At 35.4% G+C, this 25,944-nt stretch overlaps 1 protein-coding gene across 1 annotated transcript; it reads left to right on the forward strand.

Moving 5' to 3' along the window:
- Positions 1-840: 840 nt before the first annotated feature.
- Positions 841-25,096, forward strand: LOC144451201 (ubiquitin carboxyl-terminal hydrolase 48-like). Its single transcript, XM_078142001.1, has 26 exons — positions 841-974; positions 2,145-2,265; positions 3,120-3,179; positions 3,360-3,435; positions 5,170-5,266; positions 5,924-5,981; positions 6,626-6,750; positions 7,961-8,203; positions 8,838-8,920; positions 10,398-10,580; positions 11,738-11,839; positions 12,604-12,722; positions 13,127-13,202; positions 14,032-14,189; positions 14,341-14,501; positions 15,150-15,265; positions 16,010-16,102; positions 16,906-17,030; positions 17,661-17,777; positions 18,196-18,368; positions 19,115-19,239; positions 19,981-20,180; positions 21,078-21,209; positions 21,631-21,808; positions 22,648-22,674; positions 23,267-25,096. Exons 1-26 carry the CDS (start codon positions 841-843, stop codon positions 23,287-23,289), a joined length of 3,105 nt encoding a protein of 1,034 aa, XP_077998127.1. The 3' UTR covers positions 23,290-25,096.
- The last annotated feature ends 848 nt before the right edge of the window (positions 25,097-25,944 follow it).

A 25,944-nucleotide genomic window follows, 5' to 3' on the forward strand; every position in this document is an offset into this window, starting at 1 on the left:
GTTTTGGTAGTACTGGAACTCTTTCTTGGTTGTAACTCGGAGTTTCACGCATAGTGCGATCGTCAGAGGTATATATATATATATATATATATATATATATATATATATATATATATATATATATATATATATATATATATATATATATATATTAGCATTGTGCATAGAAAGAAAATGAATAAACTGCACTGTGTGGAAACTTGATGCACGGATCACCGGATGTTTTCAAAATATTACATATGACAGTTCAGTGCCAGACCTTTGGTCTAGAACGTATACTAATACCCTCAACGATCTCACAAACTGGTCAGAGAATGATAGGCTTTATATATCTTATTTGTATGTACATGCACCTGAGTGTGTTTATTTTGTTCTTGTATAGACAGTGGAAGCTCGAGGGGAAACTCCAATATACATATACGCAGTGTGGTTCTTTTACCTCAGCTCCGCGAAGCACTCTTATGGTACGAAATGTGTTCTGCGATCGGTGATATTGCTTATGACTTCCATTCGCACATTTCTACAACTACATTATAATCTTTTATCATTTTAATCTTTTATTTGTAAATAATCAAATTATTGCAAAGTTAGGTGTTGCATGTCCGTTGTAATACACATACTGTTAATATCACACTTTGGATGGCGGGAAGAAACAAAATGGCGGATACGTAGTGTCGACAAAATATCCTTTACGTCGAAGCTGTCAAAATTCTCATATTGAATACAAGAAAAAAAGAAAGCTTCTGTTTGTTGAAGTAACTTCAACTTGTGTAAATTTGCCGTTAGTGGAAATCCGAGAGGGTAAAGTTGCAAAAAATGAGAGGTAAACAACGCCAAGTGATGGTTCCCAAATATCAGCAACATAAAGCCACCTGGAAATGGATAGAGAGTGTCACTCCAGAAGAAGTGACGCAAAAACACATAGAAATGGCGTACAGGCTTGACACGAAGACGTGTAAACTAGGCGTCTGTCGGTAGGTTATATTCGTTATTTACCTCCCGGTTTGTCCTTAAAATGTGTGGTCTATCACTCGTCACGACGCGTGTCTGGCGAGGGAGTGCGGATCGTTTCTCAGACTCTGTAATTTGTAAATGTATGTATGATAATATTTAAACGGTTTACTTCCCTCTGTTGTCTAAGGCTTATCTCAATGCTAGTACATTGATACCAGTGGCTAGCTACATTTTCTTCTTCAAAAAACCAAGTAAGTCAGTTGTTTGAGACATGGACTCCGAGGTAGGTAGAGGGACTACGATCATTCCATTTCCTTTGCAGTGAGAACACCACAGGGGACCCAGGCGCAGGCTTGGTTGTAGTCCAGTTCCTATGCACTACAGTATCATTACGATTTATACCTTCACACTCACATAACCATAGTTGGCAAACCATAGTTGGCATCCAGACTAACTTGGTTGGTGATTTTATTTATAACACGTCAACAACACAGAAATATATATCAACATTCACGAATTTACACACATAAACAAACTCAACTCCAATCTTTAAGTGTTTAATTCATCTTTTGATATATGTAATGTATAGGTACTCATGACTTGAAATAAATAAAAATCACTTGTCCAAATCACACAGTACTTGTCTACAAAGTAAATGTTTTGTTTTTTTTGTAAATTTTATTGGAATGTAAGTTATTGAGATGTCCATTTTGATCAGTGTTTGTTACCAAGTGAGTTACCATAACGTTACTTCCACTTTGAGTAAACCCAGGAAATCTAAGCAGACTGATAATTTGTATGCTTCTATTCAAATGTTTCTCACTTTGAAAGTTTCTGCAGGTACAGGAAAGTTTTACTTATATTAGAATGAGTGAGTCGTCAAGGCTTTAAAATTGAAAACCATAAGAAACTCTTACTTTCTGAAATCACTTGCCCAATGCTTCAAATCACTTGCCTGGGACAAGTAAAGTGCCCTTATTTTGAGCCCTAGCTATTGATAAAAATTTCTACTCACGATATACTCTAGTCAAAAGATTTCTTGGCAGTGACTCCCTAATTCTCACTGACATCTCATTAACATTGGCAGGAGTATACTACAATGGGGCTTTGTTTGCAAGAAATGATATTGTATAGTAATTGAACATTCATTCTCGTAATATTGTATCGTAAATTATTTTTTTCATTTACAGACGAAATTGTAAAGGTAATCCAAGATGTTTGGTAGGGATGGGTGAGAATTTATGGTTAGGAGAAATTGATGATGAAAGCTGGCATGAAATTGAAGACCCAAACTTAGAAAGAAGATCAGAAGTAAGTTGAGAACATATTTTCAGCACATGATGTGTAATATTTTAGTTTCTTCTCAGGCAAGGTAAGGTAAGGTAATGTAATGTAATGTAATGTAACATAATGTAACGTAACGTAACATAGTCGATGTCGCTATCAATTTTATCTTCAAAACAAAACAAAACAAAACAAAACACTTAAATCCAATCCAACACAACACAGTATTATACAATACAATACAATACAATACAATACATACATATACATACATACATACATGTGTATGTATGTGTGTATATGTATGTATGTATGTATGTATGTATGTGTGTGTGTATGTATGTATGTATGTATGTATGTATGTGTGTGTGTATGTATGTATGTGTGTATATGTATGTATGTGTGTGTGTATGTATGTATGTGTGTGTGTGTATGTGTGTGTGTGTGTGTGTATGTATGTGTGTGTGTGTGTGTGTGTGTGTGTGTGTGTGTGTGTGTGTGTGTGTGCGTGCGTTTATCTGAAATAGCAGATTTACGCCAAAATTATGCTGTGTGATCACATATTATGTGCAAGGATTGACAACACTCATTTGCATACAGGTATGCAAAGTTTTTCCGTATTGCACTGCAATGCATATATACCACTCACACATGTGTGTATTGCTGCAAGCAATCACTGGTATATAAATAATAAAATAATAGTACTTTTTATTCAAGCAAGTGCTCAGAAATTAAAGGATGAATTGGCACTCTTGTTGAGAAACTGTTCATGGAGAATTGAGGATCATATGTATTTTATTTGAACTTTCTCATGTAGGTAACTAGGTTGTTATTCTTCATTACAATGGTACTAATTTATTGTGTCTTTTTTCATCTTACAGGATTCATTTGTAGGATTGAAGAATTTGGGTGCAACCTGTTATGTAAATACCTTACTGCAGGTGAGTATACTAATAAGTACCATCAGAAGGGATCTATAGAAATATGTTGTGTCTGTCTGTGTGCTTTGGTACCAATAAAATCTAAGTTTTATGCAGTACATAGAAACTCGTTTCAAAGGTTCTTCCACCTCCTTCCCACTTGCCAAAACATGATAAGTCAAATTTGTTTTTGTTTACTAGGTATGGTTTCACAATGAAGAATTTCGTAGAGCTATGTACCAATGGTTGCCACAATATTCACCCAAGGAATCAAAAGGTATGAACTGTTACCTGTGTAACATTTACATACCACACTTGTATCATAGACAGTGGAGAGCGCCATCTATGATGTTATCAAGATAATCAACCAGAAAACCTTGTAACCTCTAATATATACCATGCATGAGCCAAGTTGAACTTAAAATATGGAATATATACTCTGGTCGTTCTACATCATGGCAATGTGTGTCTATGTCATGACTTGTGTCACCGTCACTGGTTCTGCTGTGTTTGAAATATGAGTCAAAACATTCAAAATTACCATTACTCTTGATTTTTCTTTGATATTATTGGCGATGGTATAATTATGTCATTCTCCAATATTTTTCTTCATTCTGCCAGAAAATACTCATAACCTAAGGGTTGTTACTACTCATCTAGTGACTCGTAGTGACAAGGACCTTTAGGTCACTCACTCATATTCTTCCTTGGCTGAACGAAAATACTTCGAAAAAACATCTAATTATCTGGGTTGTCACTACGAGTCACTAGACAACTCCTTGCGACAAAGGCCCCTTAAGTCACTCGTATTTTCCTTAGCAGAACGAAGAAAAATATTGGGGAATAACATCTAATTGGTCAGTTCTCTATGTAAATATAGTGCTTTTGGAGTAATTTATTTATTTTCATTTTGCAGGCAAATGTTCTCCTGCCAAGACTCCAACATCAAATGTACAGAACAGTACATCAAATACAGACAGTAGTAGTAGTGGTGGTGGTGGTGGTGGTGGTGGAGAATCAACTAAGGGAAATACACAGACATCATGTGATAGTACAACTGAGAAAAACTCAACAGAAAGTACAGATGGTAAGCACTGATACTCTATAAATTTCAACCAAGGCATTCAGGTTACCATGGAAACATTCAGTGGATGAAGTAGTGCAGAAAACACTTCTGAATATGCATCTCACATTTTGGATAAAATAAAACTTTTCTGTGCAAATATCTGAGATCTCTGCAAAACTAAGATAATGTTGGTCACATAGAACTCTTGGCTAATATTATATTTCCAAGAACCCTAAATGTAAAACAAAGTGAAAGTAATAGAACGCTGAGAAAATATTTTTGAACTCTGCATATTTCCAAGAAATCTACAGATCTAATCTCATAGACCTCTGAGCAAATATTATAGAACTCTTCAAATTTCCAAGAACACTGCACATTTAACGTAATGTAACTTAGAACTCAGGGCAAATATCATAGAACTCTTCATATTTCCAAGAACATGGCGAATTTAAACAATGTAAATATCATAGAATTCTGAACAAATATTGTAGAACTCTGCAAATTTAACACAATGTAAAGCTCGTAAAACTCTAAATAAATATCATAGAACTCTGCATATTTCCAAGAACTCTACAGATCTAACTCAATGTGACTCTCATAGAACTCTGCATATTTCCAAGAACACTGCAAATTTAACATAATGTAAATAGGATAGAAGGCAAGGAAAATATCGTAGAACTCTGCATATTTCCAAGAACTGCAAATCTAACATAATGTAAGTTGAATAGAACTCAAGGCAAATATTATAGAACTCTGCATATTTCCAAGAACTCTACAAATCTAATACAATGTAAAGCCTGTAGAATGTTGGCTGATTACAGTATGTATTTAGAAACTTCTGCAAGCTTGATCTCTGTGCAAACCCTGAGTAACTCAATGTGATATTTCACTAAAAAGCACTCAAGAATTTGTGGTTGTTGCCAACAGAATCTAGTTGTCAAGCAGTACCACAGTTATCATTACAAGGTGAAGATATAGCCCCTACAACAGTGTGTGGACATCTACAACTTTTATTTGCCTTGTTAGAGCACAGTCATAGAAGGTCAGTGTACATCACATATTTCATTCATTTACACATAAACTGTGAATTACATGATTTTCATGATGAGAAAAATTCAGTGTTCACTGTTCACATAGTGTGCATGTGTGTCATAAGTCTTCCTGTCAGCCATGCAGTATTTTTGCTGAAGGTGGTATACACATTGTGGTATTTTCATCATTTTTTGGGGAGTTAAGGAACCTCGTTACAGATGCCTCTAAGAATGTGTTGGAAATACAGAGTGAGTGTACTTGTACATACAATAAAAAGACCAGCTAATGAAGTATTGGAAATTTGTCTCGTTTTTTTTATTTTGTGTTTCTGTTTAATTGGTTCATGGCAACTTGTACTTTTTTAGCACAACTGAACTGATAAGGTTCAGTAGTGCTATAGGCATGGCAAAGTGTCTGTCTGTATGTCTGTCTGTCTGTCTGTCTGTCTGTCTGTTTGTCAGTGTGTGGGTGTGTGTGTGTGTGTGTGACTGCAAAGTGTCTCTGAGTGGATTGTGTGTGGGGACTGATTGCCATGATATTTGGTGGGTGTATTACCTTTTGTGTCTAGTTAAATCTTAATAAAGTATGAACACTGCCACTTGATTAAACTCAATTATGTATTCCACAAATATGTCTTGACTTCATTATATGTCATTCTGTTGTACAGGTATATAGACCCATCAGCATTTATTGAATGTCTGGGACTGGATGCTGCACAACAACAAGTTAGTATGTTATGTTTTTTGTTTTGAAAATTGTTCTTAACCATTTCACACATCTGCAAAGACTAAGAATACTGAATTGTATAATTATACCTCCACAGGCATAATTCATGAAAAAAATCAGAAAAAAATAATAGTGATGTTGAATGTTTTGATTTGCATTTCAAGCACCACAGAACCACTGCACATAGACATGGATTGTTGTGACATAGAACGACCAGGGTATAAAACCCATATTTTTTCTTGAATGCACTCAACTTGGCTTGCATGTGGTATAAAAATTATTACTCAAGCCTTCGGTTTACAAAGATAGACACAAACTAAAACTATTGTCACAACATGTTGATACAACAGTGATAAGCTATTGAATGGACATTGGTTTAATTATAGTCTCTGTAGGGAGGCATTGCAGAGTTTTATTGACAGAGTTCCATGAACTCGCAGTGTACTGTTTTGAGACTTCCAATGTTTACACTATGTTGATCAAATGGTGATTAGAATTACACAACACAGGAACTGCTATCACCCACTTGTGTAATCTACCACATTGAAGAACAAACAATAGATTTAGTTTGCATCTATCTTAGAAAACTGAAGGCTAGATTACCAGTATTGTAACATGATTTTTTTTCTCTGTGTCATTCCAGGATGCCCAGGAATTCAGTAAACTCCTGATGTCATTGTTAGAAGACATGCTGCAACAACAACCTAATGACGTTGTCAGAAATATTATCCAGCAACAGTTTTGTGGACAGTATGCTTATGTTACAAAGTGAGTATAGTTTACTTGTGGTAAGCTATTGGATGGATGTTAGTCTACTGTAGTCTACTGTAAAATACAATAATAACAGAACCCCATGATATGATGCGTGAATGCATTTGTGACGTATCCCGAATACCCTAAATACCCCAAATATCCCAAATACCAACAATGACATTAATGTGTCATTTGTTCTGTTATTAATACAAACTATGTTCAGTCAAAACAGTGAACTTCTCTCTCTTGAAAAAAACCCCTAAAATTCTGCAGTATTTTCATCAGTAGTATGCCTGTGCTATAAGTGAGAAGTTATTCAAAATATAGTATTTTGAAATAGTGGCACATGAAAACCATTCAGATTTGAAAAACTTTACATATGAATGATAGATTGACATGAAATGGCGCATATGTGATGTATGAGAATAATTAAATTAAGCAATAAACCACCCCCTGGGGATGGTATACCAAGAGGTTTTGACCAGTGAACGAAATATATGCACGAGCGATAGCGATTGCATATATTGAGTTCACTGGTCAAAACCGAGTGGTATACCATTCCCAGGGGGTGGTTTATCGCTATTATATTATACCAGTATATTGAAAATATCGGAAACAAGATAAAACACATCATTTTCTGGTTTCATTTGCGCCCCCATCCCTGCACAGACTACAACGTTCTAGACGAACAGTGAACATCAAAATTTGGACGCGTGCCAACTATGCATTATCGCCCATTTTAGATGTGCTAGTTCGATGTCTAGACCAATCAGATCTCACGATTTGCGCCATCAATATACTGGTATAATATAATTACAGAATAATGCTGTTTTGTGGATGCAATATTATAGTCCCCTTACATGTATGTACATGTAGTGATTTGATATATTTAGAATGCAAATCAATATATAAGGGACTTTTAACATAATGGAACTCATTCTCGATGTCGTCATTTTGGGCAATTTCTGACTTGCTATCATATAATGCAAATGTTTGCTTCTTTTGGATGGTTCCATTTAGCACAAAATAGGTATGTATGACCCCTTCCACTGTTTACAAGCAACGTTGAGAGTCTCAGCAGCAGTCGCAAAGATGGTCGCACTTAGTTTTCACTTCAAGTTGGACTCTCAATTGTCATATAAACCCAGTTGAGGGGGTTGTACATGTACATGTCTACATACCTGCATAACAGTAGTATTAATAACTGCCATGGTTTTCCTTTCAGGTGCAATAATTGTGGAGGCATATCTCAAAGGTCATCTACGTTTTATGAACTTGACCTCAATATCCAAGGTCACAAGCAACTCAGTGAATGTTTACAAGAATTCTTACAGGAGGAGAAATTAGAAGGAGCAAACCAATATCTATGTGAAAGATGTAATGCCAAACAAAATGCCACTAGAAGGATACAGATCCATAAACTACCAACTGTACTCAATTTACAGCTACTTAGGTTTATATTTGATAGGTAAGTAGTAGTGAACTTGAACTTATATGAAGGAATGAATGAAGGAATGAATGAATGAATGTGCATGCGTGTGTGTGTGTGTGTACAAGCACACATGCACGCTCACACGCATACACACATACAAACAACATACATACAATATGTATACATACATACATACATACATACATACATACATACATACATACATACATACATACATACATATATACATACATACACACACATATACATACAACCAACCAACATACATATACATATATACATACATACATACATACATACATACATACATACATACATACATACATACATACATACATACATACATACATACATACATACATACATACATACATACATACATACAATGATACATACATACATACATACATACATAACATACATACATACATACATACATACATACATACATACATACACACACACATACACACATACGTATATACATACATTGTATACATACATACATACACACACACACACACACACACACAAATTCATTAGTTACAGCTGACCACTGCTTGTGTGTTATAACTTGTTATAACTTTTATGAGTAAATTCATTTTGTTGTAGTCCGGCAGTAGTGTAATAGCATTCTTTCACATTTCAGGCAAACAGGCCGCAAAAAGAAACTTAATACTTACATACAGTTCCCTGAAGTACTTGATATGACGCCCTATATGGCCAACCAAGGTAAGGAAGTCATGTTTTTAACTTGACACTCTTTCATGATGTCTGCCCACAGTGGCCCAGATATTACAGTGGATACAGTGGCCCAGATATTACTGTGGTTGTATGGTAATGCACATGGTGTAATATGTGTAGCATGTGTAGTTTCTTATTGGTTTCTGTGTCAAACAGAGCCAGTGAACACTAATAAGTGTAGAATGTACAGTTTCCTATGGTTTCTGCATGGTTGTATCAAACAGCCAGTGAACTACTAGTAAGTGTAGCATGTACTGTTTCCTGTGGTTCCTGCATAGTTGTATCAAACAGAGCCAGTGAACACTAATAAGTGTAGCATGTGTAGTTTCGTATTGCTTTCTGGGTGGTTGCATGGACCGGCCAGTAAACACTAACCTGTAATGCACTGTATATAAATACATGTGATAGAATAAGTTTTTGAACCAGTACTACACTAGTGACTGTACTTGATATTCTGTGTGGTTGTATCAAACAGCCAGTAAACACTAACCTGTAATGCACTGTATATAAATACATGTGATAGAATAAGTTTTTAAACCAGTACTACACAGTGACTGTACTTGATATTCTCTGTGGTTGTATGAAACGGCCAGTAAACACTAACCTGTAATGCACTGTATATAAATACATGTGATAGAATAAGTTCTTAAACCAGTCCCACAATACATGTATTTGGAATTTGTGATGTACATGTACATAATATATGTATTCCAATTTACTGTTCCAAAGATGAAAGAGAGATGAAAACTTGGTATTATTTGGTACAACTTGCATAATTTCCTTGATAGTATACTGTTATTTTGGTAACAGAGATAAAACGCTTGCATAATCTTGTAAAACTTGCATACATTCCTAGATAGTATACTGTTATTTTTGGTAACAGAGATAAAACGCTTGCCTAATCTTGTAAAACTTGCATACATTTCTAGATATAGTATACTGTTATTTTGGTTACAGATAAAACGCTTGCGTAATCTTGTAAAACTTGCATGCATTTCTAGATATTATACTGTTATTTTGGTAACAGAGATAAAACGCTTGCCTCATCTTGTAAAACTTGCATACATTTCTAGATAGTATACCGTTATTTTGGTAACAGAGATAAAACGATTGCGTAATATTGTAAAACGTACATACATTTCTAGATATAGTATACTGTTATTTTGGTAACAGAGATAAAACGCTTGCGTAATATTGTAAAACCTGCATACATTTCTAGATATAGTATACTGTTATTTTGGTAACAGAGATAAAACGCTTGCGTAATCTTATAAAACCTGCATAATTTCCTAGATAGTATACTCTGTATTATTTTGGTAACAGAGACGAAATACTTGCATAATGTTGTAAAAAAATGCATTCTTTTTTTAGAGAGTGTATCGTTATTTTATCAAAACCTGGTGAGTTGTTCATGTAATATCACACCATATTTTAGTCCCCTGCAATGTTTGTTTTAATTTGTTAGATAGTGAAGTTTTGTATGATCTAACCGCTGTGTTGATTCACCGTGGACCAAGTGCCTATTCTGGTCATTACATTGCACATATAAGGGATAAACAGACCGGTATATGGTACAAGTTTAATGACGAAGAAATTGAAAAAATGGGAGGAAAGAATTTGAAACTAGGAAGTGAAGAAGATATAGGAGGTGAGAGAATGTTTGGAAATTGTACAAGTTTTGTCACGGTCACTAAGCCACAGTATTCTGTTGTCATAGTGACCACAGCAAGGCTTTGGGATAGGAAGATGTACAAGGTAAAAAATGTCCAATATTTTGCAAAATTTTAGTCTCATGTTCTCAATATCAAAATATCCTGCAATGTTTTGGAATTTTTACATCGGTTCTAACCAAAAAGCCATCAATATAATTGAATTGGATTGAAATTTATTTCCACAAAAGAGATAAACATACAAATAACAAGTAAACATTAACATCCAAAAAAAAGAAAACGATTTACAGTTGTGGGTTTGTCTCGCAGCAGATCTCACGAGATCCCGCTTGAGCCATTGCATCCATAGCAACCATGTGAGGGTGGTGAAGCTGAAAGTGTCAAATGCTTATCAACATTATTGTTCTCAACATCATTGCACATGGCCACGGTGAAAGCTTGACCACGATCACGTTTGACAACCTTTGTTGCTAGGCATATTTGCATACCTCACAGGATCTGCAACGAGACACAAAATTCCTTATTTGACAGTTGTTTCCAGAAAACTTCAGAATTGTTATTTGTAATAATTGTATTGTTAGTAAACCAAGTTCAAAGTCATAGTGTTATGTAACTTATTAGCTCGTGTAGCGGCTCAATGACTAGTACACATGCGCATCCTATATACGGTACTAAGCAAAGTTTTTGTGGTGGTTTTACCCAAGGATGCATTGCGGCGCAGTGACTATGCATGCATGTTCCATATTGTAGACTATGCGCATTGTCCACACTGAGGGCGCTATCTACAATATCATTGTGAGGCGAACCTGCATGAACTTATGGGCTTTGCCTAGTTATGATATTATGTTTAGTTATATAAGTATAGAACCATAGAGTTAATGGTATGGGCAGGTGTTATATGAATATTAATTCTGTATTTTCAATATTTCTGAATGATATACAGGTATGTTATGTATTGTAAGTGGAGAATTGAAATACCAACACTTTTAAAGGGGCACAGTTGTAACATGACGGTTCTTGGTATTTTGTGTCACGGATATATTTAGTATAATTGTAAGTGGCTTATGCAACATACCAACACATACAACCACCAAAATGAAACAAAAACTTATAAATTTTCACCATGACTTTACAGATGGTGGACCTAAACCACCCAAGAAACCCAAGATGACAAAAGGCTACCATGCATCTAGAAATTCATACATGTTGGTGTATAACACCAGATCAACACAGCAAGGTAAGAGGTGAATGGCATCCAATTACAATTCTTAAGGTTGTATGTGCCTTGGAAGTAAAGTTTTGAACTTTTGCTGTTACTTTGTTCAAGGAAGTTCCAATCCATTCTCAGTGAAATTCAAGAAAAAAAGTCAGTGGTCAGCGTGTAAATTTCTTATATATAGGTCAAAATATTATTACAATCAAATTATTTTAGAATCCAAAATGGCCACTGATTACTGTGTTAATTCAGTAGGAAATAGAAAATGGCCGTTGTTTAAAGTGTTAATTCTATAGGAAATACAAAATGGCAACCGATTACAGTGTTAATTCTATAGGAAATACAAAATGGCCACCGATTACAGTGTTAATTCTATAGGAAATCCAAAATGGCCACCGATTACAGTGTTAATTCTATAGGAAATACAAAATGGCCACCGATTACAGTGTTAATTCTATAGGAAATACAAAATGGCCACCGATTACAGTGTTAATTCTGTAGGAAATACAAAATGGCCACCGATTACAGTGTTAATTCTATAGGAAATACAAAATGGCCACCGATTACAGTGTTAATTCTATCGGAAATACAAAATGGCCACCGATTACAGTGTTAATTCTATAGGAAATACAAAATGTCTACCGATAACAGTGTTAATTCTATAGGAAATACAAGAATGATCAAAACAGTGTAGTGTGGAGGTGAGGAATATGCTGGATTCCTTGCATTACTGTTAGGAGTATCATTCATACTTGGTGAAGCATTTCTCTCTGTTGTTGTTACAGTAACTGATGATAGTACAGCTGACAAGGAAGACATTCAGATATCAGAAGAACTACAAGAGCTAGTCATCAAAGACAATGATAGATTTGAACACTGGGTTAAAGAAATGACAGAAATGAGGGTAGGACATTCCTATCAATAATCAAACTTTGATGTTCTGATACTGGAAGTCTTGAAAAGCCGGGATATTTACAAGTTAGTGTTCTCTACCAGTCTTGACAACAAATTTGGTGGTTGCAATTTTTTCAAGAAGGTGGCCCACAAGTTGGTTCTTGGTGGCAGTCCATTGAAAAGTCACTATGGCAAAAACACTTCAACCATTCAAATTATGTTTATTTTTATTTGCAATATAAAGCATAGTGAGCAGGCGGGAGGGGTTCCAAAAAATTAATGCATGAAAAATAGTGTATTGTGAAAACCAGTGATTCTCCTAAACTACTTGCTTGAGGACTGCTGATATATAGAAAGATGTGTATGTGGTATCATTTACCTTGATTGACCTTTGACCTGTACTTACCTTTACAGGAAATCAATGTGTTAAGTGGGAAAGCCAGGCATGATGAAATCAAACAAATCTACAGTTTACTACTGCCAAAAGAAGGTAAGTATGTCAGCAGTTGATAACACCTGTGTACATTTAAGGTATGATTGTTCTTTGTAGAGTGTTTGCTGTGCCTTTCCTTCATTGTAATCCAGGGAATCCATGCCTCTCCATCCTTTCCCATGCCTCTCCCATCCTTCCATACGTCAGCACATTTTCCTTCGTAGTATACTTGAAATAAGAATGCAGATACAAACTGATTTCTAAATTCATTTAAAATAATGTGATGTCATATGTGTTTGACCAATCAGTTTCTCTGTAGGTCTTCCCTATGAATATGTAATGAATACCAAGGTTTACATCCTATAATTACAAGCTTGATGTTTAGTAGATGCAAAACCTGATCAAATTTGACACTAGAGTGGTGTTTCTGATCACCTCCACATATGATTTTACAGTGTGTATTTTTAGGAACTTCCAGTATTTTACACTATCTTGATTACAGGATGATTATGTATCCACACAACAAACACACAGCTATCACACACTGGTGTAATCTACCACATCATACAATAATATAGTTAGTGTCTAGTTTAGTAAACTGAAAGTTTGTCTTGTCAGGGGTGTACTACAATTGGCTATTGTCATCTGCCTCAGAAGAGACACATGAAATGAACTTGAGAGAACAGCTGAGAGTATAGCTAATGAAAGGTACGGCCCATTGTACTACACCCCTGACAATGCTGATGAGATGTTAGCAAAAATCTTGGATTTGTTTTGTAGAAATTTTTGACTCGATGAGCAGAAATTTTTATCAGTAACTATGAACCCAGAGCCCATGAACATTCATCATTTATTCTCTTGTGTTTATCTTTATGTGTGTATTCAGGTGAATATGGTGAGTGGCTTGCAATTGACTGGATAAAGAAATGGTTAGCCGATACCAACACAGTGTGTCCTGCAATTGATAACTCCAAACTCTTGTGTCGCCATGACAACGTAGATCCTGATCAAGTTCAGAATGCAAAGTTAATAAGCAAGCAAGCTGTAAGTGTCATTTTTTATTTTACCAAGTTGAATGTTTGTGCCTTAGAAAATAGAGTTACCCTTGGTTACGATACAAGAACTCATTATTACTATGTTTTACCAAGAATGTATTTTAATAAGGATAATATTTTATGTTGATCCTTACTTGTAGGCTGATATTATATTCACTAAATATGGTGGCAAACCTAGGATAGCTGAAACACAGCTGTGTAAAGCATGTGTTGTAGAAAGATGCAAGTTACTGAGAATGAAAGTAAGGTTATCAGAAGACTACAAGGCTATTAACAGTCTAAGTAAAAATAAAATAGACAGGTAAGGACAAAACAAATTCTTTCCTTGTTCTGGAAGTATTCATTTTGATTTCTTCGAGTTTCTTAAAGTGGGAATATGGATAATTTATCCCAGGTGACTTGCTCTGCACCAATCACTGGACTTACTTAGATTATCCCAGGTGACTTGTTTTACACCAATCACTACACTGCTTTAGTGTACCCCCAAATGATTTGCTCTGCATCGACCACTTGACTGCTTTAGTTTTCCTTGTGACGTTCTGCACCAATCACTAGACTGCTTTAGTTTACCCCATGTGACTTGTTCTGCACCAATCACTAGACTGCTTTAGTTTACCCCATGTGACTTGTTCTGCACCAATCACTAGACTGCTTTAGTTTATCCCATGTGACTTGTTCTGCACCAATCACTAGACTGCTTTAGTTTACCCCATGTGACTTGTTCTACACCAATCACTGAGCTGCTTTTCAGTTTATCCCTTGTGACTTGTTCTGCACCAATCATTGGACAGATTAAGTTTATACCATGTGATTTGTTCTGCACCAATTACTGGACTGCTTTACCTTATCCCAAGTGACTGTTTGTACGACTGTCATAGGTTAGTGTTGTACAGCATATTAGCTAAACTCCAACTCAGTGTAAAGTTATAATAAGTTTTTGAAATTACAGGGGATTCTGGATCGGGAAATGTTCACTTCGTTCCTGGAGACGAATTGTGCTTGGAAAACTAGAATTGAACGGAACTGAAGACACAGAAGAAAATGAAAATATAAGTAAAATTTCAGGTAGACTATATCTTTTACGTTTATTATTATGAATACTCTTATGGTATTATTGATTTATGCTGATATGATTATTAACACTTCTTGTGTAAAATGGAGATTGAGGTCGAAAGTTTCAAGTTTCAAACTTTTTGTAGGACAAATCCTTTACAAAGTGAATTTTTATATATGTACTATGTAATATATACTCCAGAGAATGTGATTGTTAGCAAATCTTTGAAAACATGAAAGCCTTGCTAAACTGTGTCATCACATCTCACTATAAAACTTTGCTTGAATAGATAACATTAATGTGTGTGTAATGTTTACCAGATATACAAAATTGGAATCATGGTTTTGTTAACTCCATGTGACTTGTTCAACACCAATCACCATACTGGTTTAGTTTACCCCATGTGACTTGTCTTGCACCAATCACATAACTACTTTAGGTTTTAAATACCCCATATGAATTGTTCTACACCAATCACTGGACTGCTTTAGTTTACCCCATGTGACTAGTCATGTACCAATCACAGAACTGCTGTAGGTTTACTCCATGTGAATTGTTCTACACCAATTGCTGGACTGCTTTAGTTTACCCCATGTGACTTGTCTTGCACCAATCACAGAACTTCTGTAGGTTTACTCCATGTGAATTGTTCTACATCAATCACTTGACTGCTTTAGTTTACCCCATGTGACTTGCCATGCACCAATCACAGCACTGCTTTTGATGCATATTTTTGATGTATTTTCTCTTTGCAGACAAAAGTACAGAGGAAAGTAATAAATGCAGTGGTAGTGAGGATTCAGAAGAAGAGGATTTAGATTTTAATGAAGATATTCTATGTGAACATGGTAAGTACATTTAAATGACTCAGAATAAGGATTATCTGGCTCAAATTCTAATCCTAATCTTCTATTGATCTTTAAGTCAGTTTTGACTTTAAAGCTGTACTAGCTGTAACTGGGGTTTTAGTTGTTATTCGATATGACAACCAAGAATATATTCACTGAAATTGTTATAATACTAATTATTAGACATTGTACATGTTAATTAAAGGTATTTTTTTTTTATCTATAAGTAATATAAGTAATAAGTTGAAATTGTGATTCACTGGGGCACTTATTTTTGAGTGTGGTAAATAAAAAAAAAATTTGAATAGATAGAGTATGCATACTGGTACACAAATATATTTACCCACAGATGATTCAATATCGTGGCCATATGGATGAAGATTGGGTATTTATTTTGGATTTTTAATTTACAAAACAATTTTATCATGGCTTCCTACTTGAAAACTCACTGCGAAACAACATAGACAAAGTATGTGTTTGTATGTCAATACAGAGCAAAAAGCTAAAAAATGTGTACAAAAGTTTGTTATTGTACGTACAATAACAAACGTTTTATACATTTATTAATCTTTTGCAATCTATTGAGTTACAAACAAGGACTTGGCATATGTTGTTTCACATTGATTTTCCAAGTAGGAAGCCATGATGAAATTGTTTTGTAAATTAAAAATCCAAAATAAATACCAAATCCTCATATGGCCACTGTAGAAAATGCATTCTAGTTGCCGCTAGTACAACTTTAATGATATTGATTGCATGGAAGAATCATTTGTAATCCGGTCTTTTCTTTGCTTTTTTACCAGGCAACTTGACAACTGATGAGAGTTGTCGACGTCTGGTGTCCGACGAAGTCTGGTCCAGGTTTCAGTACTATTTTCCTGATGCCTCTCAGTTTACATCAGATACAAAGCCATGTTTAGATTGTCAGGTATGTATGTGAGTATATGTGTGTGTGTGTGTATGTGTGGGCATATGTACATGCATGTGTGCATATGTGCGCACTTGTGGGCATGTGCATTTGTCTTTGTGTGTGTGTGTGTGTATGTATGTATGTATGTATGTATGTATGTATGTATGTATGTATGTATGTGTATGTATGTGTGTATGTATGTATGTGTGTATGCATGTATGTATGGTATGTAATATGTGTGTATGTACACATGTGTATGTATGTGTGTGTGTATGTATGTATTATGTATGTATGTATGTATGTATGTATGTATTATGTATTTATGTATGAATATGTACGGTATGTATGTATATATGTACATATATAAGAATGTACATGCGTGTGTGTATTTGTGTGTGTGCGTGCATGCATGTATGTATGTATGCATGTATGTATGTATGTATGTATGTATGTATGTATGTATGTATGTATGTATGTATGTATGTATGTATGTATGTATGTATGTATGTATGTATGTATGTATGTATGTATGCATGCATGCATGTATGTATGTATGTATATATGTACTGGTATATACAACAGTGCATTGTATGTTTTATTAAATTGTGTTGAATAACTGAGTAAGTGATCTAATTTCTATTTTTGCAGATAACGGACAGAGCAGATGAAGAAAGTAGTGAACGACTTAAAAAGATTGCAAGTGAACATAAAACATTATTATCACAGTTATACCATGATAGAAACAGACCGTCATGGTTTAAAAGAGTAAGTCAGACATGTTTCTGTCTTCAGTTCACTTTAAACTTGTATTGATTACTGCTCTATTACATTGGTTTGGTATAAGTTCATTTCACTTTTGAATTCAGATAATATAACTTATCTAAATAATTTAGCTTCATTCATTTATTTTGCAATGAAAAATAGAGAGGAATTTCCCTCTATGAACTGAAATGTTTGTATTACTGTTTGCTCTTTGAGCCTGTGGCCTTATTGTTATGAAATAAACTGATTGATTGAAACTGATTGGTATAAGTTACACAATATGTAATATCCCCTAGCATTCTCAGTGTTGCCAAAAAAAAACATCTGTAAGATAGAATTCATATGAAGTATCATATAGCATTTACAGCTAAAAAACAAAAAAACAATTGATTTGATGGCTTTTTTTTTGTTCTCTACACAGGATGTTAGTATTCTGTATGTTGTCACAAAGCATTTTGTAGAAGCATGGAGGAAATTTATCAAACAGCCACTGAAATCTACACCGGTAACTTCCATCAACAATGCTATGTTTTTATGTGCTCATCATAGATTAATGTTTCATCCCAGTCTAACGGATCAACAGTGTATGGACATGTAAGTATTTAGAGTGAAATGTATTTATTTGGCAGTAAAAATTGTTAGAGAATACCACTCCTAAGAGCTTCTTTCCTTTGCATAAATAGTCATGAATTGAAAAAAAGAGTATTCTTTCTACAAGACGTGGAATAAGCTCAGAATTTGGTAACTTTTGCGTTCTTTGAATTCCTTCAAAAGAGCTTATTGATTAACAAACTAATTTAAGTCATGAATATTCAGCGTAGTACAACTTATGAATATTCATGTTTGCCAACCTATGATGCAATGGTGTTCCACTGAAAGGGCAACAGAGATGAAAAAGAATTTCAATTTGGTGTGTCTTGGAAACTGAGTGAAATTTATATGATGTGAAATCATGAAATGACTCTCCAGAACCCAAAGTTTATGAAAATACCTTTATTTCCTGGATTGACGTTCCCCTGTATCCATATCAAAGTACTGCCGAGATTAACACAAGAAAGCAGTTAGTACTTATTTCAATCATGGTGTTTGAGATGGAACGGATGTTTATTGTTATCTTTAGGCCACAGGCATTAAATGAAAACATGTATCACTGTAGTTCTGTTTCACTTGGAGAGTGATATCGAACACCTTGATATATGACCAAGTTATACCTAACACTTTGATGTCTGACCCAGAATGATATCTAACACTTACATTTGACCTTTGACCCAGAACAATATCTAACACTTTAATATTTGACCTTTGACCCAGAGTGATATCTAACTCTTCATTGTGTACAGGGTTTGCTATGTTTGGCCACATGAATGGGAAGTGTTGAAATCCCTGCTAACAGTTGATTATACGGTGGAAATAACTAGAATCACAGAGGATGAAGGAAAAACAAAGACATTTATATGTAATCCAGGTAAGATGAATTTTAGTTTGAGGATGATTTTGGTGCAGTGAAGATTTCCATGAAGCTAGCGGTATTTAAATAACAGTTATCATGTAACAATTCTTTAGGGTGCCCTCAGTGTTGGCAGAGATACTGGTATGTGCACTACAGAGTCAGTGAGTGCTTTCAAGTTCAACAGAGTTTACAGGGTTGTCCGATTGAAGTTATAACATTTGTATGGCCACAAAAATGAGTTGTTTCTGGTCATGGCATTGTGCTAAAAGTGGGGCAACATTTTTTTTTTAATCACTGAGTCTGCTAAGACAGTCACTGATCATGCGCCTTGAAGAGCTTCCTTTTCCTTCACAGCATTTTAGGTTTACATTCAGTACAGGTTAGGTAAACATCAATTGTTTGTTCTCCTGATATTAAATCATCTCCACCACAATGACAGCAAATGGCAGGAAACAGCAATGAGGAAAAACAGGGAATTTCAACTGATGATGTGCATTCCAGATCTTATCTTTACTTCTCCACTTGCCGTCACACTAAAAGAAAAAAAAGACTGACATGCTGGTATCCAAGTTACACATGTGCTGGCCAGCAACAACTTTATTTTTGGTCTATGCAACACTTTTATATTTCATAAACTTCAAAATCAAAACTTGGCAGAATAGAAACTGATAAAGGAAAATGAAATAGAGATATTTCTTGTCTCCTTGAAATGTATTTTGATTGAATTCTGAGTGTTTTTGATTCCTTCTCTAACAGAGATCTGTGAAGAATGTATTGCACTCAAGTTAAGTAGAGATGAGATGGAAAGACGAGAATATACAGAGGGCGTTATTTACATCCGTAAATTGACAGACACAGAGAAACCTAACTTTGCTATGCTTGAAAGTCTGGACTATGAAGGCGTAGATGTCAATGATGGCAGTTTTAAAGATAACAGTGACCCAGACTTTACACAGGTCAGTCACAATGACCTGGACTTTACACAGGTCAGTTACAGTGACCCAGACTTTACTCATGTCAGTTACAGTGACCCAGACTTTACACTGCAGGTCTGTTAGTGACCAAGACTTTACACTGCAGGTCTGTTAGTGACCCAGACTTTACACTGCAGGTCTGTTACAGTGACCCAGACTTTACACTACAGGTCTTTTACAGTGACCAAGACTTTACACAGGTCAGTCACAATGACCTGGACTTTACACAGGTCAGTTACAGTGACCCAGACTTTACTTATGTCAGTTACAGTGACCCAGACTTTACACTGCAGGTCTGTTAGTGACCCAGACTTTACACTGCAGGTCTGTTACAGTGACCCAGACTTTACACTGCAGGTCTTTTACAGTGACTCAAATATTACACATGTCAGCTACAATGACCCAGACTTTACACATATCAGTTACAGTGACCCAGACTTTATACAGGTCAGTTTCAGTGACCCAGACGTTACACAGGTCAGTTCCAGTGACGCAGACTTTACACTGCAGGTCTGTTACAGTGACCCAGACTTTACACAGGTCAGCTACAGTGACCCAGACTTTACACTGCAGGTCTGTTACAGTGACCCAGACTTTACACAGGTCAGCTACAGTGACCCAGACTTTACACAGGTTAGTTACAGTGACCCAGACTTTACACAGGTCAGTTACAGTGACCCAGACTTTACACAGGTCAGTTATAGTGACCCAGACTATACACATGTCAACTACAATACAAAACACTTCCTTTTATTAGCGAGCACACTGCTACATGTGGTTTGTTAGTCTAGTGTAATTATTAGCGATCACACTGCTACGTGGTACGTGGTATGTTATCGTAGTGTGGTGATTCCAACGTAATGTTTACTTGTCTTACAGAGCAACAAGACCAAGAAGAATGGCTTGAGTGTAGATAAACAAAGAAGGAGAAGTTCAAGACACAGACGAACAAGGGGAGAAAAACAAATTACAGTATCTGCCTCAGATACACTCAAAGAATTGAAACTAAAGGTAAGCATGGTGTAAAAGTGTCCATGTTGGAGGCATTCTACGTAAAGTAAAATTCTTGCCATTGTCTACAAGGGTTCGTAAGTATAACAAATGGAATCATCGGCAATTGGTAACTTGCGATAGGCTCTACATTGCTGTTATACTAAATTTGAATGAATTCAATATTAAAGGTCCAGTCAGACATTACTTCTGCTTTTACTCTTGTTACTGATTACTACAAAGTTAAATATGATTTGGGTGACAAAATAGCACCTTGGTAAATTTTTCAATTTTTCAGTTTTGTGAAGAACCTCTCTACTGCACTTGACATGTGTTCAGCCATAGGCATTTCCTGCAAGGGTTTATGGGAAAACCTGTAATGGGTACATCACAATCTAGTTGTCATGACACCCTTCTTCTCTGTCTATTCATCGATATTCAGATAATGAATGAATTTAGTGTAGCACCATTTGATCAGCATCTAATAATTGAAGATGGAAGTTACTTGACGCGAGAAACTGCCACCTTGGGTGACCTTGGGGTGACCCCTGGAGATGTTCTCTACCTGAAAGTGGATTTACCGTGTGAGGATCCTCTATTTATGGACGAGATCATGAAAGGTAAAGAATTTGATTTATTCCTATTTTGTTCCAGTTGAGCTCAAAAGTCACTTGTGGATTGTGATCATGTGTATATGAGATCAATCTGATTAAAATCCGATGTAGTGTACACTTCTTTTTGGCTGTTACAGTTACTGTCGTTTGTTCTTTTGTGAGCGCTCGTTGCATACATCTGACATAATACCTTGGTTGGTTGGTTGGTTGGTTGGTTGGTTGGTTGGTTGGTTGGTTGGTTGGTTGGTTGGTTGGTTGGTTGGTTGGTTGGTTGGTTGGTTGGTTGGTTGGTTGGTTGGTTGGTTGGTTGGTTGGTTGGTTGGTTGGTTGGTTGGTTGGTTGGTTGGTTGGTTGGTTGGTTGGTTGGTTGGTTGGTTGGTTGGTTGGTTGGTTGGTTGGTTGGTTGGTTGGTTGGTTGGTTAAAAAGAAAAAAAAAATTAAAAAGTAAGTGTATGTGTATATGTTGGTGATACTTTCAATTCATAATGATACTTTAACAGTCTGAATGACTTAGAAATGACAAAAAGGGAAAAAAAATCAAAATCAACTTTGGCCATTTGTTTAAAGTTCTCAAATTCCAGTATAATTCTTGAAACTCAAGAATCATGATGTATCTTATCATTAATTATGACTCGTGACAATCTTATGTTATCAAATGTGTAATACTTTTTGTCAGTCGAACACTTCAGAGCTAATCAAAACTTGTAATTTAGTATCTTATGATTTGATTTCAGTCTTTATTGCGTTTTACTTCAAACTGCAATTCAGTACCTCCATGATCTAATCGTAAGTTTTAACTGTGACATGGTATAAGTAATAGTATTGTTTATCTGATTATTTTGCAGCAGGTGCCCCAGAAGAAGGGTTCAAAGGTAGGTCAATGTGTATGTCAATCATTGTCTGTTGACCAATCAAAGAATGCCTTGGTAGGTCACTGTGTGTCAATAAAAGTCAGTCGACCAATCAAAGGATGTTTAGGTAGGTCACTGTCAATAAAAGTCAGTCGACCAATCAAGGAATGATTTGGTAGGTCAATGTTTGTCAATAAAAGTTTGTTGACCAATCAAAGGATGCATTGGTAGGTCAGTATGTGTCTATCTGTTGATGCCTTTGTAGATCAGTATGTGTCAATCAATATCTGTTGACCAATCAAAGGATGCCTTGGTAGATCATTGTGTGTCAGTCAGTTTCTGTCGACCAATAAATTGAAGAGGTGGTAGGTCTCTCTGTGCCAATCAATTTAGACTATAAAAATGTAAACTTGAAAGCACTAACAATTGAGTTTTTATATCTCAGCAATTTGTGTGTACATTTTACATGTTCTATGACCATGTCAGACAAGCAGAGAGTAACCAGAGTGAATCAAAGGTCAAAGGACCTTGCTGTTTTGAAAAAATGCAGAGACAGTGATAGTTAATTATATTCTGAAATAATTAAGAATATCCACAATATTCTTTGTTACAGGGACTGGACTTGTGAGAAGTTAATGAAAGATTGGAGAAAAAATACATTAGCCACAATCTGCCTATATACCGAAAGTTACAGTATTTTCAGTTGAGATGTTTACCTGTGTACTGGCTTTATCTATGATACTCAGAACGTGAAGCTCTACACAAAGTAAAGATAGACACACATGAAAATTTCAACTTCTGTAATATATTGCTATAAGTTATCAATGGACACTGAAGTACTTACACTCATTATTTTCAGTTGAAATACTTACCTCTGTACTTGCTTTAATACCTATGATACTCAGAAAGCTGTAGGTAAAGTAAAAGATTAGACACACATCAAAAACTTTTCTGTAATATGTTGCTATAAGTTATCAATGGACACTGAAGTGATTACACTCAATATTTTCATTTGAGATGTTTACCTCTGTACTTGCTTTACCTATGATACTCAGAAAGCTGTAGGCAAAGTAAAATAGACACAAATGAAAAACTTCAGTATATGTTGCTATAAGCTAATATCATAACTAGGCAAAGCCCATAAGATCGTGCAGGGTATATTCATTTTTCACCAGCTGCCTCATGATGATATTGTAGATAGCGCCCTCTGGAGAATGTGCATAGTATATAGAACGCACATGCATAGTCATTGTGCCGCAATGCATCCTTGGGTAAAACCACCAAAAAAACATCGCATAGTATGTAGGACGCGCATGTGTAATAGTCGTTGAGCCGCTGCGCAAGCTATTAATGGATACTGAAGTATAAATTACACTCAATATTTTCAGTTGAGATGTTTACCTGTGTACTGGCTTTATCTATGATACTCAGAAAGTGAAGCTATAGGCAAAGTAAGGTATAAACCGGTATACCGGTATTTCCATCGGTAGGCAGATAGTTCATAGATATTACCTCCTATTTTTCACATTTGATCAGCTACTGTTAAAATTAGCTACATCCCTGTTTGTGTTGACGACAATATGTATAGATACTGTTAGAATTATTGCAGTGATGAACTATGTACAGTAGTGGAATCACAGATTGAATCAGTACATATTGGCTTTTTATAGTAGTAAGTACATAACTAGGGTTAGATAAAAGATGTAATGAGTACAAAGTTGGTCTCAGATTCAGATTCACAATCAGATTCACATTGGAGGACAATATGAGGCCAGTCGCCTCAGGTTCAGTCTCATATTCGAAAAATCATGATAAGACCGAAAGAAAAGGAGTCAAACAAGAAATAATAATGTCCAGGCTACAGGAAATGTTCCCCCTTCACACACACTTGATGGGAGAGTGGATGTCTCAGCTTGCGTAGGGAAAATTACCTGAAAATCAGAGATAAAAGTGTGTCGTCAAGACATTAGTGAAAGGTCAAAGTTCAGCTGATGTGTTTGCTGGTAGGCGCACTATACCAATGATGGAATCTGCATTGCGGCTGTTTAAAAAGATTTTAGTGGTATTTAAAAGTCTGTAAATGTAATATTTTATATGAATGAGAAGTGGAATGTTTCCTGCTTTTCTTCTGGTGTTATGATTTTTTTTTCCGAATATGAGACTGAACCTGAGGATCAAAATGAGACTGGACTCGAATTGTCCTCCAATGTGAATCTGATTCTGAATCTGAGACTAACTTTATACTGGTACTACAAGCTGGATTACAGGTAGCAAATTGTGTCAGACACACAAACAAGAAAATTTGTATGTATTCGTAAGAACTGCCATCAATGAATGGTTTATGGAAAAATTTGATTTTTTTGTATGCCTTTATTGTACATGTGAATAAAAGAGAATTATGTGTTGTATTTATACATAGATGTGTGAATATTATACACATACAAGGAGACTTTCAGTTAATATTGATATTATTGTTGTCTTGTGTTGTAAAGATGTCATTGATGAGATTAAAAATGATAACAATTTCATCTATTTCACATCTAGTGGTCTATTTGTTATTGACGATGTGTGTGCGTGTGTGTGTGTATGTATGTATGTATGTATGTATGTATGTATGCATGTATGTATGTATGCATGTATGTATGTATGAATGTATGTATGTATGTATGTATGTATGAATGTATGTATGTATGTATGTATGTATGCATGCATGCATGCATGCATGCATGCATGCATGTTTATTATATATATATATATATATATATATATATATATATATATATATATATATATATATATGTGTGTGTGTGTGTGTGTGTGTGTGTGTGTGTGTGTATGTGTTACTGTGTGTTAGTCTCAATTACCCAGACTATACCACTTGCCTATCCACCCCTGTTGTCACATTTGCAGTACACACCATTATTTGGCTGTTGCTATGGATGTGGTCATATGTTGCTAGGCATAGCAGTATTTGCTTTTTGAATGTCTGTCAATTTGTTTGCTATTGGAATGATCATGTTACTGAGTATGTTAGTAGGTATATGTGTATATTTTGTCAATGAATATTTATGAGATGTTTTACACTACAGGGTATAACTATAAGCACGAAAGAAGTCATGAATATTCATTATTCAACCATGAATAATTATTTCTGCTGACTCCAATGAAGAATTGTCCACAGGACCATAGCAAAAGTATCCCATAATTTATACAGGCACAAGATCAACTCGATATTTCTCTGAAATCGGAAGTAATTGTAGGATATATGTAACCATGAAATGACTCTCCAGA

The sequence above is a fragment of the Glandiceps talaboti genome, chromosome 21 (genome assembly GCF_964340395.1).
Source record: "Glandiceps talaboti chromosome 21, keGlaTala1.1, whole genome shotgun sequence".
Lineage (NCBI taxonomy): Eukaryota > Metazoa > Hemichordata > Enteropneusta > Spengelidae > Glandiceps > Glandiceps talaboti.